The sequence below is a fragment of the Staurois parvus genome, unplaced genomic scaffold (genome assembly GCF_062004578.1).
Source record: "Staurois parvus isolate SC_StPar_1 unplaced genomic scaffold, SC_StPar_1.0 ptg000017l, whole genome shotgun sequence".
Taxonomy (NCBI): domain Eukaryota; kingdom Metazoa; phylum Chordata; class Amphibia; order Anura; family Ranidae; genus Staurois; species Staurois parvus.
The window spans coordinates 22,957,490-22,976,194 of NW_028317813.1; the positions used below are offsets into that span (position 1 = coordinate 22,957,490).

At 43.6% G+C, this 18,705-nt stretch overlaps 1 protein-coding gene across 2 annotated transcripts in view; it reads left to right on the forward strand.

Annotated features, from left to right (window-relative positions):
- Positions 1-704: 704 nt before the first annotated feature.
- Positions 705-18,705, forward strand: part of PIP4K2C (phosphatidylinositol-5-phosphate 4-kinase type 2 gamma) — a 142,644-nt gene continuing 124,643 nt past the window's right edge. For both annotated transcript variants that reach the window (XM_089681394.1, XM_089681404.1), the window contains exons 1-2: positions 705-956; positions 17,912-18,009. In XM_089681394.1, the coding sequence (XP_089537520.1) occupies positions 786-956; positions 17,912-18,009 (269 nt within the window). In that variant the 5' untranslated portion in view covers positions 705-785. The remainder of the gene's footprint in view (positions 957-17,911; positions 18,010-18,705) is intronic.

An 18,705-nucleotide genomic window follows, 5' to 3' on the forward strand; every position in this document is an offset into this window, starting at 1 on the left:
CCATTCCTGTTTTGGGGGTCATTTCATTGTTTCCCATCTAGTGCACCTGTTGTTAGTTTCATTAACACCAAAGCAGCTGAAACTGATTAACAACCCCCTCTGCTACTTAACTGACCAGAAGGATGTCAGACACTGAAAGTGGTAAAAGTATGAATAAAGGCAAATCTTTTCCTTTAGTTTTGGATAGAGTGGAAAGGGACTAGTCCCCCTGTCAGTTTTTATTGCAGTCTGTGTCCCCATTATGGAGATTCACCCTATTTATCATTATCATTGAAAGTAAAAGAAAATCCGAAATTTTGAGTTGTCCGTAGAAAAGTAATAAAAGCAAAATCTTCCAATTGGGACACTAGTTCTGGTGAACTGAGGCTCCCCAAGAAACTAATTTGCATGGATTTCCTCTCACTTCCTGTTTGGCTATGGGGCAGGAAGTGCAGGGAAATTTTGCCAATGGAACACAGCCGTGACAGGAGTTATTTCCCTCCCTGTCTCCATCCAAAATTCTACTTGAAGGGAGTTTCTAATTGTCACTCCTTGTCCTGAGCCTAGTGGGGTATAAGAGTCCCACCATAAGCTGGTACACAGTCACACAGCCATATCCGCCACATCTAACAGCAAATCATTGAATGCTGCCGCTGACCCCAGGTCACATGACTTGTGAACCGGCGGGGCGGTGGCGGAGAGTCGTGAGTGCGCAGGCGCGCTCGGCGCTCAGGTGAGTTGGGCGGGGCAGACAGAGGCGGCGGTTGAGCGTACGTCTGACCCTGAGGAGGAGGCGGTGTGGTGAAATGTCCTCCTCCGCCGCTATGCCCGCTGCTTCCTCGGCGGCTGTGGGGATCCTGCCCGCCACCAATGCCAAGACCAAGACGAAGAAGAAACACTTTGTGCAGCAGAAGGTGAAGGTGTTCCGAGCCAATGACCAGCTCGTCAGCGTCTTCATGTGGGGAGTCAACCACTCGGTAAGGCCCTGACTGCAGGGGCTCCGCCCTCCTCCCCCCTCCCCCCTCACTCACCTGCCGTAGTTTTCTGTGTTCTGTCAGTGGGGGTGCTGAGCTTAGAACTTTCCATGTGTTCTCTGTCCCCAGACACAGTGCCGTCCCCTCTCCGCATACTTAGGGCACTGTGCTGGGACTTCTGCTTCAGCTAGGTGCCAGGTTTGCATCTTTCCGGCTATTAAAGGGGAACTACAGTTCTAAAAGTTTGAAGCAGCTATACATTCTGTAGCAGTTAATTGTTAACCACTTGCCTGCCGGACACTTACCCCTGTCCTGCCCAGGCCACTTTTCAGCGCTGTTGCACTTTGACAATTGCTCAGTCGTGCAACACTGTACCCATATGACAAATTATTTTCCACTCAAATAGAGCTTTCTTTTGGTGGTATTTAACCACTTGCCCTCCAGAGGATTTACCCCCCCCCCTTCCTGACCAGGCCATTTGTTTTTGGTTACAGCGCTGCATTACTCTGACAATTGCGCGGTCATGCATTGCTGCACCCAAATGAAATTTACGTCTCCCCCCCCCACAAATAGAGCTTTCTTTTGGTGGTATTTGATAGTCTGTGCATTATTTATTTTCTGTACTATAAACCAAAAAAACTGGCAATTTTGAGAAAAAAAATGACTTTTTGCTATTAACCACCTCCCGTCCGGCCGTTGTATAAAAAAGGCTGGACAGTGGCAGTGCAGGGTGGCTGTTTATAAATGGCCTCCGCGCACCCTGCTTGTGCGTGCTCCCTGGGAGCGTCACCATGGTGACACTGTACTGCTAGGGTGACAGTATGTAACAAAAAAAAAAAAAGTTTTTATAATTTTTGGTTGTAAACTAATTTGGGTGGTTTGTGTTTTTTTTTTTTTTTTTTTTTTACTAAAAAGATAACTTAGTAAATTTTGGCCAAGATTTATGATGAAATATTATTTATTTGCAAAATTTTATAAGAAAAACACTTTTTATTTCAACATTTTTGGATTTTTTCATTTACATAGCAAAAAAAATAAAAACCCCAGTGGTGAATAAATACCACCAAAATAAAGCTTTATCTGTCTCAAAAAATGCTAAAAAATTCATATGGGTACAGTGTTGCATGACCGCGCAATTGTCATTCAAAGTGTGATATCACTGAAAGCTGAAAATTGGCCTGGACAGGAAGGGGGTAAAAGTGTCCAGACTTGAAGTGGTTAAAAATGTCCAATAAATTTAATAAAATTTCGTCAAATTTAGGGCAAAATGTATTCTGCTACATGTCTTTGCTAAAAAAAAAAAAAAAAAAAAAATCCCAATACCTGTAAATTAATTGGTTTACGTGAAAGTTATAACGTTTACAAATGGATATATATATATATAATTTTTTTTTTTTCTTCTAGTAATGGGATCAGTGACTTATAGCGGGACTACAGCAGTCATTCTGACACTGGGGGGGAACTGACTTGGTGTCACTGACATCCCCAGTGACACCAATACAGAGATCACTGCTAATTAAAAGCACTGACACTGTACTAATGGCACTGGGCAGGAAGAGGTTAACATCTGGGGCGATCAAAGGGTTAACTGTGTGCTGTGTGTGTTTCACTGTGGGGCTTGGTGGTATGTTTTGGGTCATTGTCATGCTGGAAGACCCATCCACGACCCAACTTCAGTGTTCTGAGGGAAGAAGGTTCTCATGCAAGATTTTATAATAGCCCTGTCCATTGGCCCCTCAAGGTGGCAAAGTCAGCCTGTACCTTTAGCAGAGGAACAGCCCCAAAGCATAATGTTTCCACCTCTGTTCTTGAGGGATGGTGTTCTTAGGGTCATAGAATTTTTCTTCCTCCAAATACAGCAAGTCGAGTTAATGCCAAAGAGCTCAGTTTCGGCCTCATCTGACTACAGCACTTTCTCCCAATCCTTCTCTGAATCATTTAGATGTTCAGTGGCAAACTTCAGATGGACTTGTACATGTGCTTTCTTGAGGACGGGGACCTTTCAGGAACTGCAGGATTTCAATCCATGGGCGGCGTATTGTTACCAATGGTTTGTTTGGTGACTGTGGTCCCAACTGCCTTGAGGTCATTCACAAGCTCCTCCTGTGTAGCTCTGGGCTAATCCCTCACTTTTCTCATGATCATCTTTACCCCATGAGGTGAAATCTTGCATGGAGCTCCAGACCGAGGACGATGGTTATTTTGTATTTTTTCTTTTTGATAATAATTGCTCCAACAAGTGTCTCTTCGTCAAACTTCTTGCTGATGGTCTTGTAGCACTGGTGACTGTATGTTGAACAAAAAAAAAATGTGGAACCCCCACCCTTTTTTTTTTTTTTTTCTTTTTCCAACAAATTCTAACATCAAATCTCACCATGCCTCTTACTAAGTATGTAGGACTATCTACTTTCCAGAAATTGGTCATTTAGAGGGTATTTGTGCTATCCTGGCATTTTAGGGTCTCAAGAATCAGTACATCAGGATTGATCAGTTTTCAGATATAGCATAGTTTGTAGACTCTATACCTTTCACACAGGCTATATAACATATGATGATGTTTGTTATTTTTACCAAGGAAATGTAGAAAATTACATTTTGGCATACATGTATGAAGAAAGATAATTTATTTGCAAAATGTTATAACAGAAAAAATCTTTTTTCCAAAATTTTTTTTAATTTTTTTTTCATTTTATTTAGGAAAAAATGATCAAATACCACCAAAAGAAATGGCTATATTTTGGGGGGGGGGGGGGGAGAAATGTAGTTTGGGTACACTGTTGCATGACTGCGCAAATGTCATTCAAAGTGTGACAGCTGAAAATTGGCCTGGGGCAGGAAGGGGATGAAGGTATCCAGTTTTGAAGTAGGTAAACACCAAAAACAAATCTGTATCATCATGCACTAAGCTTACCAATCCTTAAATGTACTGGCCGCATTCGTTTTTTTTTTTTCTTTTTCCCCCTGTATGTGCACTGGTGATCCATCCAGTAACTGCTCATTCACTATGGTAACCCGCACTGGATAAACGCAGTTCGCTAGAATATTTTCCGTATGCCGCCTTCACACCACAATGTTGCTGTGATGTGTGGTAAAGTGCAGCTTGTCTGCTCGGTTCACACTTGTGCTGGTGGAAACCACTGTGGGATCCGCACTTCTTCCCGCAGCTGCAACCACTAGCACACAGCGTGACCTATGGGTGGGTGCCATTAATTTTGATATGCTGCTCACACTGGAAATCGGACCTGCAACTGTAGTGCAGTTCCTTTTGCGGATTGTAATTTCTGTAAGGGTGCAGGGAACTTTTCTCTGTGTTTTGCAAGGCACGGTAGCCCATATAAATTAATGGGCTGCTGTGCCCGTACAAACTTGGCCCACACAAAGGTGTGAACCTAGGCTTACTGTGCTGCTGTGCAGTGATATATGTCAAATATCAATATGTGACACTTCAAATAAAGTGGGGGGGAGGAAACGAGCTTCATGGCATGGTAAACACATGCACTGCAGTCTTCTCTGCTGGAGTTAACATGGCACTAGCCTGCATGGTAAAATTGTTTATTACCGTGTAGGCTAGTGTGAACGTAGCCTAATACACTTCCGGTCTTATCCTAGGTTCACATTGTCATTGTCCTGCGTGCTACATTTCCTGCAGGGAAAAAAAGTCCATAAACTTTCTTAAACTCTGGTCGCATAGAAACCGCAGCATACTTTGGCACCATTCATTTGCATGTTCTAGAAACCACACCACGTTCAGTATATGGGGGTGCTATTAAGAGTTAATGGCACCCCGCATGTTTCCTTAAAAGCAGCGCAATTTTGTGTGACCGTTCCGCACTAGCACAGATGTGAACCTAGCCTTATGGGCAGTCTGCTCTGGATAGAGGAGCAAAAGAGACACTTCTTGGATAGAAGCATTCAGTCTGGGAAGAGGGTAGTGTTCAATGTAGAAGCAAATTTAAATGGACAAAATAAAACCGTATAAAAATATAATAAATTGCAACTTAAAAGATAAGTTCTCCTTTGGAAACATGTTATGTGCTCCAACCAGGTGGAACATGTAACGTGTTCCCACTTCTGCAGCTGCTGAATCTAGTGCTGTCAATTTTTTTTTTTTTAAATGCAGCTGCATTGGTATGAATTGATGTTCTAGCATTAAACACACTAATGTTAACATGTGTTTAGGTGCTGTTAGGTATGTTTAGAGGTGTCCAGCGGGTTTTCTGCCAAAACACTACTGCTTCTGGACGCACCGGCAGGTTTTTTTTTTTTGTTTACAGCTTCTAAAAGCCCCTGCTACTAAAAGCTTTTAAAAGTCTGTGTGCATGGACACATAGGTTAATAACGAGGGGTGTTTTTGAAGCTGTAAAAAAAAAAAAATATAGAGGACTGACACCCCTAAAAGTGGCTGCAACAAACTCCCTGTGTGCATGAGACCTAACAGTCATGAGATGTGGTGGCTGCATTGGTTTTCTTCTTATAGAGTTCCCCCACTCTGGATGAAGAAACACAGGGGGCACAACAGATATCAGCATTGTCAGTCTGGGGAGTGTTAAACCTAGTACACACTTTAAGTACAACTTGCTAGGTTGAACGAAAAACTGAGAGGACGCTGTACTACCTATGCAATGTTAGTGCAGCGATCTCCCCGTTGAGCTATTGTGTTGTAACTGGGGGACTGCTAACTAGCCTTGGTGGTGGTGAAGGCAGCTCTGAGTTGCACTGCTGCCTGGCCTTTCTCCTTGTATAGCGGGGGGGCGATGCTTCTGCGTTCCTTGCTGGCTCTGGATGTTGCATTGACATTTCTGGGAGGCAGGTGATGCCAGGGGATGCTGGTCCCGATCCCCATTTGAAAAAGCCTGTATGGGCAGCTGGTGCAGGTGGTCTTGGCTACAGCAGAGGCTGAAATGGAAAGACCAGAATTTATGGATCCTCCCGTGGCTACTACTCTGGTGGTTGATTCCAGGCAGGCAAGCACCAGCTCCTCACAGGTAATGGCAGTGGCAAGGGATCCCAAATGTATGCCTGTGTGAATTCTACTTATGTCAGGTACAGGTGATGGGCTGATTTTTTTTTTTCTGACAGTGCACATTTTTTTTCTTCTGCTGGAGCACAAGGTGTGTTATGCAGATAAATGGTTTCGAGCCTGGGGGGTCTCTTTGTTGCCTACAGACTAAAGATCCAGACCCTGACCTTTAGAAAAAAAAATGTGCTGTTTGTGTGGCTAAGCTGGGATCTTTCTGGAACAAGGAACAAGCCCTTGTGCTGCTCTTGTATTAATAGTCTTCTAAACGAGGACTGTACCTCAGCTTGTGTCAAATTGCTGTTGGCGGTCAAAAATGAATTGGTAACTACATTCAGTTCCTTCAAGACCTTTTTGGAGGATTTTAAGAATCCTACCCCACCTCCTCTGTCCTCAGGGGAGCCTGGCCCTTCCACAGCCAAGATCTGTCCACCCGTTGAAGTTAGGCTGGAGGTCCCTGATAGGGCTTCTGTGTGGTGTATTCTTCAGCCTCTTCTGGAACGAGGATAAAGTTAGTTCTTTGGAAGAAGAAGAAGAGGAGGGGGGGGGGGGCAAGTCTGGTTCGTGGTCTTCTAGGTACAAGCTCTCTAGGTGAGGTAGACGAGTTGGAGGCCATTTACAAGACTTTAAAAATAGACAAGGTCCAGCTCTCTAGACATGACTTAATGTATGAGGTTCTTCAGGGAAAGAAGCTCAGGGTTTTTCCTGTCCATAAATTCCTTAAGGAGGCGATTAAGTTGGAATGGAAGGAGCCAGGGCTCCAATAGTCTTAAAAGAAGGGGTTGCGCACCCTTGGAATAAAGACTCTAAATTGGATGCACCTTTTGTCAAAGGTTTCAAAAAAATCCAGCCTTATGTTTGAGGACATGGGAGTCCTTGGGGACGCTATGGATAAGAAAGGGGACGTTTTTCTTAAAAGGGCCTGGGATTCTACTGTGAATAGTATCAAGCCAGTCCTTTCCTCAACCTGTGTAGCCAGGAATTTGGATTTTTGGTTGTCCTAGCTTAGGTCTCACTTAGTTGTAGGTACTTCTAGAGATCAGATTTTAAAATCTTTTCCTATGCTTTTCAAGGAAGTAGGGGTTTTGACTGATTCTTCTGCAGAAGCAGTAAGAATGTCTGTTAGATCTTCAGCCCTGGTAAATTCGGCTAGAAGATCGCTTTGGATGTAGACATTTTCAGGGGATTCTGCCTCTAAGGCATGTTTGTGCTCCTTGACCTTTTCAGGGTATAATTTTTTGGCCCTGGAATGGTCTGGCTACGGAGGTAAGGGTAAAGTAGGAATCCTGTGTAATCCTCAACCCTTCCCCAAAACCCAATGACTCCTTCCCAGTAGGAGGAAGATTGGGGGCCTTCCTCCCAGCATGGGAATCTGTCACCTCCAGTCTGTTCATTCTTCTAATAAGTCAGGGCTACAGGCAGGAGTTCAACTCACAGATCCCTGGGATCGGGAAAAAGTATACGCATTGTGCTTGCAAATAGGAGAGATGGTAGATCAGAAGGTTTTGGTCCCAGTTCCAGTAGAGGAAAGGGGTCAGGGCTTTTATTCTCATATTTTTGTAGTGTAAAAAACCCTCAGGCAAATTCTGTTTGATTTATTGGGAGGGCACAAATTCAGAATCAAAGTACAAGCATTTTCATACAAAGTCGATATTTTCACTCAGGTACATCCTGTGTCAGGGGTGTTTTATGGTGACCCTGGATCTGAAGGATGCATACCTTCATATACCCATTCGTGTCTCTTATCAAAAGTACTTGAGAATGGCCATCAAATTGGGGGAGAATGTTCAGCAGCTGCACTGCAGAGTGCTCCCTTTCGGGCTATCTTCGGCTCCAAGAATTTTCTCCAAGGTCCTGGGAGAAGCTCTGGCTGCATTGAGGCTAAAGGGCATTTTGATAGTTCCTTATTTAGACTATCTCCTGTTGGCATGCCCCCTTCGAACAGCAGTTGCGGAAAGATCTAAAAGTTACCCAGGACCAAAAAGTGTTTTTCCCCACAGACAAACAAGACAGGGTCTGGTGTCATGTAGCCCGGTGGCAGTCAAATCTCCTGGTTTCCCTGAGGGAGATCTCCGCAGTAGTAGGTCTCATGACCGCAATTTTCTCAGCATTTCCATGGGCCCGTTTTCACCAGAGGCCTCTACAGCACTCTGCTACTCTGCTGCTCAGGGCCTGGGATGGGGAAAAGGACACCCTAGAGCACAGGGTTCTCCTTTCTCGGAGAGTCAAGCAGCCTCTGTGGTGGTGGAGGACAGAAGCTCCTCTTTCCAGGGGTCTAGACTGGATCTGGCTGACTTTTCCCTGATAACGACAGATGCCTCCTTGTGGGGTTGGGAGGCACACATGCAAGACAGTTTGGCCCAGGGCCAGTGGTCAAGGGCAGAGGTAAAGGCGATGGTAGAATTTCAGAATCAATTGAAGGGTCATCATCTACAAGTCTTCTCAGACAACAGGACAACGGTGGCTTATATTGGCAAGCAGGGAGGAACCAGAAGTCCGCGTTTGCAGGCAATTGCGGAAAAGATCTTGGTTTGGGCAGAAGCCATTCTAGCATCAATCTCGGCCTTACATCTAAAGGGCTCTCAGAATGTGTTAGCCAATTTCCTCAGCCGTCAAGCAGTGTTCCAGGAAGAGTGGGCTCTCACCAATGAAGTTTTCTACTTCTGGTTCCGGCGCCTTGTGAGGATGGAGTGACCTGTTGCTGCTCCCGGCCCCTCTGCACTCTGATACCGCGCCAGATCACCGGTCACCCGGGCGGTTCTCATATCATAGGAGGAGCCACACCACGCCGTGACGTCACGCCGCTGGAGCAACGTGGAGCTCTGGCGGCCATTTTAACACACCAGCTGGTCAGTGCTTTTTCAGACTACTGTCTGCAACGATTTTTTCCTAATCTACCCAGATGTACCCTGATGTATCTTTAATAATAAAAGCCTTCACAACATACTACACTATGGGAGTGTTTTTGTCACCCCCTGGGGGAGTGTTCTAGCCCACAGATCCACTCTAAGGAAGGAATACCACCCACTACCCAGACTATCCGGAGAGATAGCATCCATCAGGTTTACACAGGGGGACCCCTTTCAGGAAGAGGACCACCTACCTCGGACCCCATAGAGGGAGGACCACCTATTACCTAACATCAGGATAATCACACATAAGGCGCATTTAATTTGCGCGTCCAGTGAGTGCGCATTTCATTACCACTACCACACGGATCCCCAAGTCACCTCAATTTTTTATATTCATCTATATATTTGCTGGACTATTCTATAATTTTATTATTAAAGACTTTACTGTTCTCTTTTGTTCACCTGTTGTTTATAAGCGCTGCACTCTTCATATACATGGTTCTCATATCCCCTGCCCTAGGGAACCAGATGGACCACTTTTTGGAGCGTTCCGCTCCTCGATCGTCTCAGGGACCCCGCCGGGACCCTGACCCCGAGCCGGAGGTAACTCCCAAGATAGCCGCCGCCATACAACAAACTCAGTATGCGGACATCCCTATTCTGCCATCCCTGCAGCAGGCAGAAGACAGCGCTTTCTCACACACACAGATCGCTCAGGCTGTAGCAAACATTCTTACCACTTTAATTGCTGAAGCAGTAGACAAGGCGGTGCAAAAAGGTATGCAACAGCTGTGACAGGAATTTCATAGCCAGATTCATGGGCTGGAGGAAGCAGAACGGTGCATTCTATCCGTAGAAACGCAGTTACATCAGGTAAATACTACTCTTAGTACACAGGGCACCATACCGCAATCCATCCTCGACAAATGAGGATTCGGTGAACAGATCCCGCAGGAACAATCCTACATATTATTGGTCCACTAGAACACTATAAACCATCCTCCCTGATGGAACTCTGCAGCCACCACATGCCTTAGGCCTACGCTATCCCTGTGTTGTGGAAAGGGCTCATCGGTTAGGACCGCCACAAGATCCTGACTCAGGTCACCAGCTGAAGCCCAGACCGATTACATTATCTTAATTACGCTGATAAACACCTCATCTTGCAATACTACCGCAAGGGTGGGACATTTTACCATGGACAACCACAAATTACTGCTTTTTGCTGACTACTCTGTGGAAGTGTTGATACTATGCAAATATTTTGCCTCCATCTGCTCCCTACTTCACCAGCATGATCTACGATTCTCTTTGGCCTACCCAGCGGTGCTACGCCTATGCTTCCCTGACTGTGACCAGCTATTGTTTACTTCTCCTGATGCGGCTAAACAATATGTGGAATCTCTACTAGCCAGTGACTGGTCTTCTAATCATGCAATGGACGAGACCACCATTGACCCCCTACATGTGGATAATATCTCGGCCAAACATCTAAGCATTCCAGCAAAGCACCCCTCTAAACACGGATGCTATGTGTTGGCTCCAAACACAGAGGACCTACCTGACGAGCCCATGACGGGTTGACCTATCCATTGGAGGGTTTGTTATCCTCCAGCGACTACTGTGCCTAAAGTACATTCTATTGCTGTTGTTCTCCTTTCCTTTCTGTTAATATAAATGTCATGTTGTATGCATTTCTCAGGGACTATATATCCCTATGGTTCTAATGTATGTTCTGGGGCTGAGCCCTATATTCAGTTCCCAATGTGGCTCGATATGTTCTCATGTCTTGTTGCATTGGCTATAGACTGGATTGCTGTCCTCCCTTGAGCCCACGCTCTCAGCTTTAACCCGCGGTGGCCAGCTTCCTTATCCTAACGCGGAGTTCTCCCTCGTTTGACCTCTCCTCTGGCGCTCAATGTGGCTCGCCAATGTGAGTCCTTTATCACGCCGGGGCCAGGAAACTAGTCATTTGTTTGTGTAGTATACCTCACACGGAAAAAAGTGAAGTCCTTAGACACTACTGGGTTTTCTAGGTTTTTGTTTTTAATTCAATTTGTTTTGCCTCTGTTCATATATACATTCACCTATTTTGATTCTGTCTCTAATTTTACTGTCGGTCAGTGTACTATATCTGTCATCTGCATAGAGGCAGGGACCAGGCCTGTAATTCTTCGGAGGGTTGCCCCCTCCCCATCTCTCTCCATCCCCTTTTTTTGTTTTTCATCCTTTTACCGGAGAGCTCTGCTTTGATATTAAACGCACTTGATATCTTCGGAGTCATGCGGGTCATCTCCGGGTAAACGGATGAAAATCCTACGTCACTTAATGTGCTTGAAAGCAGACGTTGTCCGTCTACAAGAGACGCACCTTTTTGGAAGCTGATCTACATCGTCTCAAGTAACTCTGGGTCCGGGAGGTTATTGGCTCAACGACCACGAGTCGCAGGGCGGGAGTAGCCATCCTCTTTCATAAACATCTTTCTTACACTGTGCGTTCGATAGACCGAGACCAAGAGGGACGTAAACTAACTGTGCATCTCTCTATAGCTTCTGAAGACATAGCAATTACTAATATTTATGCTGTACACTCCCCAGGTATCCCATTTTTCCAGGACCTTGCTTTATGGGCTCTACGCTCTCCTGTACGCCTCCATTTGATGGGAGGAGACTCTTAACAGTCTAATGTATCCCATTGAGGACAAATTCACAATCCTTAGGACCCAAAGTAACATCCAGTTACATACACACACACACCCCTCCTCACACCTAGCGGACACTGTCTCCCATCTACACATGGTGGACGTATGGCATCTTTCCCACCCAACAGGGAATTCACCTACTGCTCACCCCCATACAACACCTTGTCCTGTATTGACTACGTATTTTGCACCTCATCCCTTTTACCTATGGTGAGAAACTCAGAGATCTTGGAAATAGCCATCTCAGACCACAGCTCAGTTGTGGTTTCCACCCCCTTGGAGATTTACCTCCTACCTCACGGACAACGAAGACTTTTGTCATATGTTAATGCTTGGAATGACTATGCTCTCACCAATGTAGAACATACCACTGATCCCATTTTATTTTGGGAAACGGCAGTCCTGCAAGGTAAAGTAATATCGTATGTTTCTCAGTACAAATGGCACTCCTTGGACCAGTTTTTGCTCGGCTAGCTCATCCTTTCATAAATCCCAACTTGGCCTAAATAGATCCCTGGCGACGAAGCAGAAATGGCAGGAAGCTAAGAGAATTTTTGAGCTATGGGTCAAACAAAGGGAATGCATTAAAACCTCCTATCACTCCTTACAATTTCATAAGTACAGCAATAAAGCTGGAAAACTTTTGGCCAACCTTTGTCGAGGCCCCTATGCTCCTACCCATATTATGACCCTGAAGGAAATCTGACAAACCTCATAACACGAAATATCCTCTGTTATTAATGAATTTTTACCAACAACTGTACTCTTGAGGAACAGGTTGATATGGATAAAGTGGAGTCGCTTCTGTAATCAATCTACCATGCCTTTCCCAATCACAGCTCAAGGCGCTGAATGCACCCATTTCTTCGGAAGAACTCTTGGCGACCATTACTAATTCATCTAATGGTAAACCCCCTGGCCCAGATTGCTACTCATCTAAATTCTACAAACTATCCTGTGAATATATTCACCATACCCTCTTGCAAGTATACAACAATATATGGCAGGGCGGTCCTTACCTTCCTACGGGCTCCACAGTGTTTATAAAGCTAATAGCCAAAAAGGGCAAAGACCCCACTCTCCCTGGGTTGTACCGCCCTATCTCGCTCATAAATGTGTAATGCTAAATTCTTATCCAAAATAGTCGCATCCCGTCTGGCAAATATACTCCCTGGTCTCCTGCACCCCGAGCAGACAGGGTTTGTCAAAGGTAGATCAGCGGTTCTACATATTTGCAAAGTAATTTTGGTGCTGGAACAAGCTTAACTCCATTTCGATTAAAGATATGGCCATTCTGTCTCTATATGCAGAAAAATCTTTTGATAATATCCACCTTCACTGGCTCTTCTTAGCCTTGAAGAAATTCGGCTTTCAAGGCCCCATTGCGCACTTACTTTTCTCCATGTATTCCTCTCCCACGGCTAGGGTATTCACTCAGAGTACAGTTTCGGAATCTTTTCGTCTAAAAGGGGGAACGCTCCGTGGCTGTCCCCTTTCCCCTTTGTTCAACCTGGCCATTGAACCTCTTTCCAGACTGCTCAATTTTCACCCGATTTCTTTCAGGCATTACAATTGGCAGTACAGCTGTGAAAGTTGCTTTAGGGGACTTTCCCTTCTAAGTGATGGGGGAAAAAAAAAAAGTAAAGTAAAAAGTTACACCCAAGAACATAACATCACTTCAGACAAATAAAATTAAAGTTTTATTACAATTTTTTTAATGAAAATCCTTTTTTGAACTGAAATGAGCTCACCTACACACTCTAAACTCAATTCTTCCCTGTGAGGCTCCTTTTTGTGCATTTTACGCTTGTGAGTAGCATCTGGAATGTCTCTCTGAAGCATCCAACGGTAGTCTGCCATCATTGTAATGCTCCATTTTCCCTGGTATCTCCTTTCCATCTCTTTTAATGTCTTGGTGGAATCGTTCACCTTGTTCCTCACTTACAGCTCCCAAATTTTCAGGAAAGTAGTCAAGGTGGGACTGGAGGAAATGCACTTTCAAACTCATCAGGCAACCTAAAGCTTGAAATGCTTTCAGCATTTGTCCGGCGATCATTTTGTAGTAAGGATCTTTGTTATTGCCTAAAAATTTCTGTACGACTTCGTTAAATGCAATCCACCCTTCTTTTTGAGGATCCGTCATGGTATTGACAAACTCTTGATCAACTATAAGCCGCCTAATGTCTGGTCCGAGAAACACACCTTCCTTCAATTTTGCCTCCGACAGGCCTGGAAACTTGGTTACCAAGTATTTGAAGCATTCTCCATCTCTTGGAAGTGATTTTACGAATTGCTTAATCAATCCCAATTTTATGTGGAGAGATGGTAGAAGAACTTTATGGGAAGGTACCAAAGTTTCTCGGAGGACATTTTTTTCACCGACTGTTAGCACCCTCGGCTGCCAACTCTTCTTGGTCCAGTGATTTTGTCGGTCTCGACTGTCCCATAGACACAGAAAACAAGGGTATTTGGTATACCCAGCTTGTTGCCTGAGCAGCATGCACAAGACCTTCAAGTCCCCACACACTTGCCAACCATGGTCTTCATATTTTAAGTTTACAAAAAAAACAATTCCAAGTTCTTGTAGGTTTCCTTCAAGTGTACGGAATGACCTGCAGGTATGGAAGCGTAAAAACCACCGTTGTGGAGTAAAACTGCTTTTGAGACTTCTTTTTGAAGAATCTATAAAAAGACGCCATTGCTCTGAAGAATATTGGATTTTAAATTGACCCATCAGACCTTCGACATTCGATGCAATAAACCAACTTGTCTTCCTCGGCGAAGTAAGGAACGAACTCCTTTTCATGATGTCTGAACCATGAAGATGACACTGCTGGCAACAATAAATTCCTGCTTTTCAGCCTTGATCCGAGTAACTCAGCAGCATCTTTGGGAAGATTCAAGTCTCTTACCAAATCATTCATCTCCTTATTAGAAAACAATTTTGGTCTTGTATCATCTTCAAAGTCAGAACTTGATTCGTCATCTGGTTCAGGTATGACTTCACCTTCATCGGAGCTAGGTATCTCTTCCAAGGTAGCAGGGGGCTTGGGTACTGGTATATCTGTGCCATGGGGGATGGGACGAATTGCTGAGTGAAGATTGGGGTATGAAATGGAATGCTTCCATTTGGAATTAAACCCTTTCACATCGCTTGAACAAAAGTAACAGTCGTCACTATGGTTCTTTTGCTCTCGCCATACCATAAGAATCCCATAACTGAAAGATTTTTTTTTTTACCCTTGAACCAGTTTCGGAGGTCCTCAACACACCGTTTGCACACTTTGAGGCGCCCAAACTTTATCTTGATCTCCAATTTGTGAAAAAAGTATACTTTGCATACTTTGGACTAAAAAGTCTGTAATATTCTGCTGTTGCTTCAACACTGTATATTCTCCACAAATGAAACAGAAACTGTCTGGCGAATGAATACACTTTCGCGGAGTCATAACATAGCGGTTGAAGAATGACAAGCTAACACGAACTGCGATGAAAAAGTGTGAACAGCCTAGAACCAAGAACCTGATGATGATTCGTGCACAAGTGTGGACTGCAGGAGAGAGCAGCTCTGTGTCTGTACAGGAGACATCACAGTGCTGGCCACACCCCCTGCACTGACTGCTGCTGAGAGCTGCTGCTGTCTGCCCTGTTTCCCTCCCTCTGGATTCTTCAGGAAAGATTAACCCCTTCTACCATTAGCACAGACTCAGGGCTGAGGCTTACACATACAGCATGCTGCTGAGTATCCCAGTATATAAACATGTCACTCAGAGCAGCACTTGTATTCACCCCCTTTGCAGGGGGGGGGGGGGAGGAGCAGAGATTGTTTACCTGCAAATAAAGGGCCAGAAGAGAACTAGGGAAATGAGGAAATAGTTTTTTTTTTTTTTTTTTCCCCCCCCCCCCTAAAACTTGCTTAGCTTATGTATATATTGCTGACCATCAGATTTACAGTGCTATATACAGTGCTTTTTTTTTTTTTTTTTTTTTTACATAACTGGGACAACCCCTCGAAGGTTTTTTTTTTTTTGGCATTTTATGTCTTAAATGCACTTATGTGAATTAATAGTAATTTGGACTTTAAATTTGGTTAAAAACCCATAATATAAAAAAAAATACCAAAAATTAAAAAAAATTGATAAATTTGAAGACAATTTTGCATTTTGTGGCAAATCATGATGTCTAGGAGTTTTTTCAATATTTTTTATTTGTTTTCAGCACACCAAAATACATGGAAATTAAATGAAAATAATCAAACAGCTTTTTAGTCGCAGGCTTGTGTATAATTCTAGCACAAGTCCTCCTCCGTAACACACTACTGATGACCTAAAGGGTCTCCTATAGAAAATATAGGGTACTGGTTTGTTGCCAGTTCACGAGTGCGCGCAAATTTTAAGGTTCGACATGTTGCATGTCTATTTACTTGGTGCAACCTCATCTTTTATATTTTACCAAAAAAATAGGGTAATTTTTATTGCTTTTTTTTTTTTTTTTTTTTTTTTCTTGTGCCCTGAAATTAACTTGTGTATTTTTACTGAAATTTTGCATTTCCTAGACCTTTGCAGTAATGTGCAACATGAAAAATTGGAACTACCACTATTTTATTCTCTAGGGTCTCTTTCAGAAAATGTTTTTGGGGGTTTTGTGTTATCTGCAAGGACAAAATTATTAAACGTGTGCAAAAAATGCAAAAATAACTCTGTAAGCGAAAGGGATAAAGGATGAGCCCGACACTCCCCTTTCCTGAGGAGCACCCAGTCGATCGTTACACAGCAAGGTCTCTCCCCTCCCTGGGGAGGAGAAAATAAGCAGCGCAATGTTAAATAAATTAAATGTTTAACCTCCCTGGCGGTATTCCCGAGTGTAGCTCGGGGTTAATTATTAGTGCCAAAAGCGGTAACCCCGAGCTACACTTGGGATTACCGTGCAGCGTTGCTCTGGGATCCCTGTTTCACTTACTTTGTCCTGCACTCCCGTGATGTCCCCCATGCAGCGTCCCCAGCCATCTCCTCCGGCCGATGCCAGCATACGTCTTCTGGTGCGAGCTTCGGGAAGTACGGGGGCCGGAACCGGTGGGAAATGTAAACATTTTAAAAAGTGACATTCACTAAACACACTAAAATCACATAATAAAGCATTTCACATACATTTTGTCCCTACTGCTTTGTCCTGTGCCCTGCCTGCATTTTTACTGTTCTTTTTGCCTTGAAACTGAGAAAAGTCCATGGCGTCCAAAAAGTGTCCCTTTTTATGTCAAGCGGTTTTAGACCAGCTAGAGAACAGTGATAGTAAATTAGAACCACTTGCAGAATTGAGTGATGATTTGTGGGGAAATTCATCATCAGACACTGAAAACAATTCTGCGACTAAGCTCAGTGATGTGCGAACTTGGCGCTATATTTCAAATTTCAGTGTTTTTTGGTTTGATTATATTATTGAATTAAATGTATTTTTTTATGATTATATTATTTATGATTTCGTGTTTCGAATTTTATCATACCCGGGATGTTTACTAGACTCTTGTTCGGACAGATTTGAGTGAGTTATTCCTAAAAATTACAGGCCTACAATAAAAAAACGACATATTTCCATGCAAAAAAAGTACCGCTTTGAGCACAGAAATATTGACCTAATCATACCGGTAGGGAGGTTAAGTCACCATAAAGCCCCAGACATTACTAAAAGCACCTCCGATTTAAATACTGTTGGTTTTTGGTTAATTTTTTTTTTTTTTTATATTTGGATAAGTAGATGGGGGACCCAGATTTAGTCCCTGTACGAGTAGTTTTTTTCCAAAATTTCCACAACCCTGTCTCACTGAGGCTGCATTCACACCTACGCATTTTCTCAACATGCAACAAAGCACACAAAATTGTGCGTTTTAGAAATGCACTACAAACGTGCTGCAAATTGTTATTGGCACCGCAAGCATGGGCGGCAGATGAGTCTTGCCGTGCAGTAACGTGTTACAAAGGTGCCTCAAACCTACCTAAACCTGCACTGAAAAAAAAAACGCCTGAAGCTTCACAACTGAAAACGTTCTGGCGCTACTTTGAGATGTTATACATAGGGCAGCTCATTCAAGTTAATTTGCTGCCCTAGGCACGAAATGCGTCAGCCCAAAAAAGCGAGCGGGCACGCGTGTTCCCTATATGCTGGATACTTGGCACTTTTTGGGTGTTTATAAACTTGCCTGCTTTCTTTTTAGTTGCTGAAAAATGTTCACTATTGGATAACTTTTGTAAATACAAAAGTCCATTGTGCTGAGCAGGACTGATGAGCAGAAAGGTTCTGTAAAGCAAAATACCTTTTTAAACTTTAAAGCATGACTTGACATTGGTTGAAGGAGTGGTCATTTTCTTAAATTTTTTTTTTTTTTTTTTCTTAGGTCAATGAACTTAATCAAGTTCCAGTTCCAGTGATGCTCCTGCCAGATGACTTTAAAGCCAATTCAAAAATTAAAGTGACAAATCACCTTTTTAATAGGTAACGTTATACTTAAGGCATATTTTGTCAAAATATCTGATTTCTTTCTGTTGACATAAACCAAAACCCTGTATATATGTATGTAGGCCTAGACAAGTATTTCCAAAATCGAGTAATCTAAAGGGCAGTTCTAGAAAATTGAGTCAGCATCAATGCAGCTTAGATTTCACTTGTGCAGTTCCCATCCCACACTCACCCAAAACACTCAATTTAGAGCTTCCTTAAAGCATAAATAAAGAGATTAATGCTCCAATGGTCCTGTGCCAGCATCTTCTCCTTTTGTGCCAGTTTTTTCTGCTGTCTTTATTGGCTGCCACAGTATGAGGTCATATGCACATGAACTAGTCATTCTGGCGCTTGGGGATCGGGCCGGCTGCGGTAAGCTGAGCTGCACATTGTTCCCTGTGAGCAGACAGGTAGGTGTAGTTTATTGCAGATGAGACGTTGCATGTCTCTTCTGCAGTAAAAAGCCTGCTTGCTCACAATATGTACCAGTGTAACTTTGAAAGGGTCATAAACACATACTTAAAGAATGCATATTTACATTTGTTGCGCATGTAACTTTAAGTGGGCCCTTAAAAGTGATGAGTGCTCTGACTGTCTCTCATAGATAACTGCGTGTCAGTCCTTTTAAGGAGAAGGTTTGTGCTACCCAACTCCCAACATCGCACACCCAGTCCTGCGCGGTATCCTGCT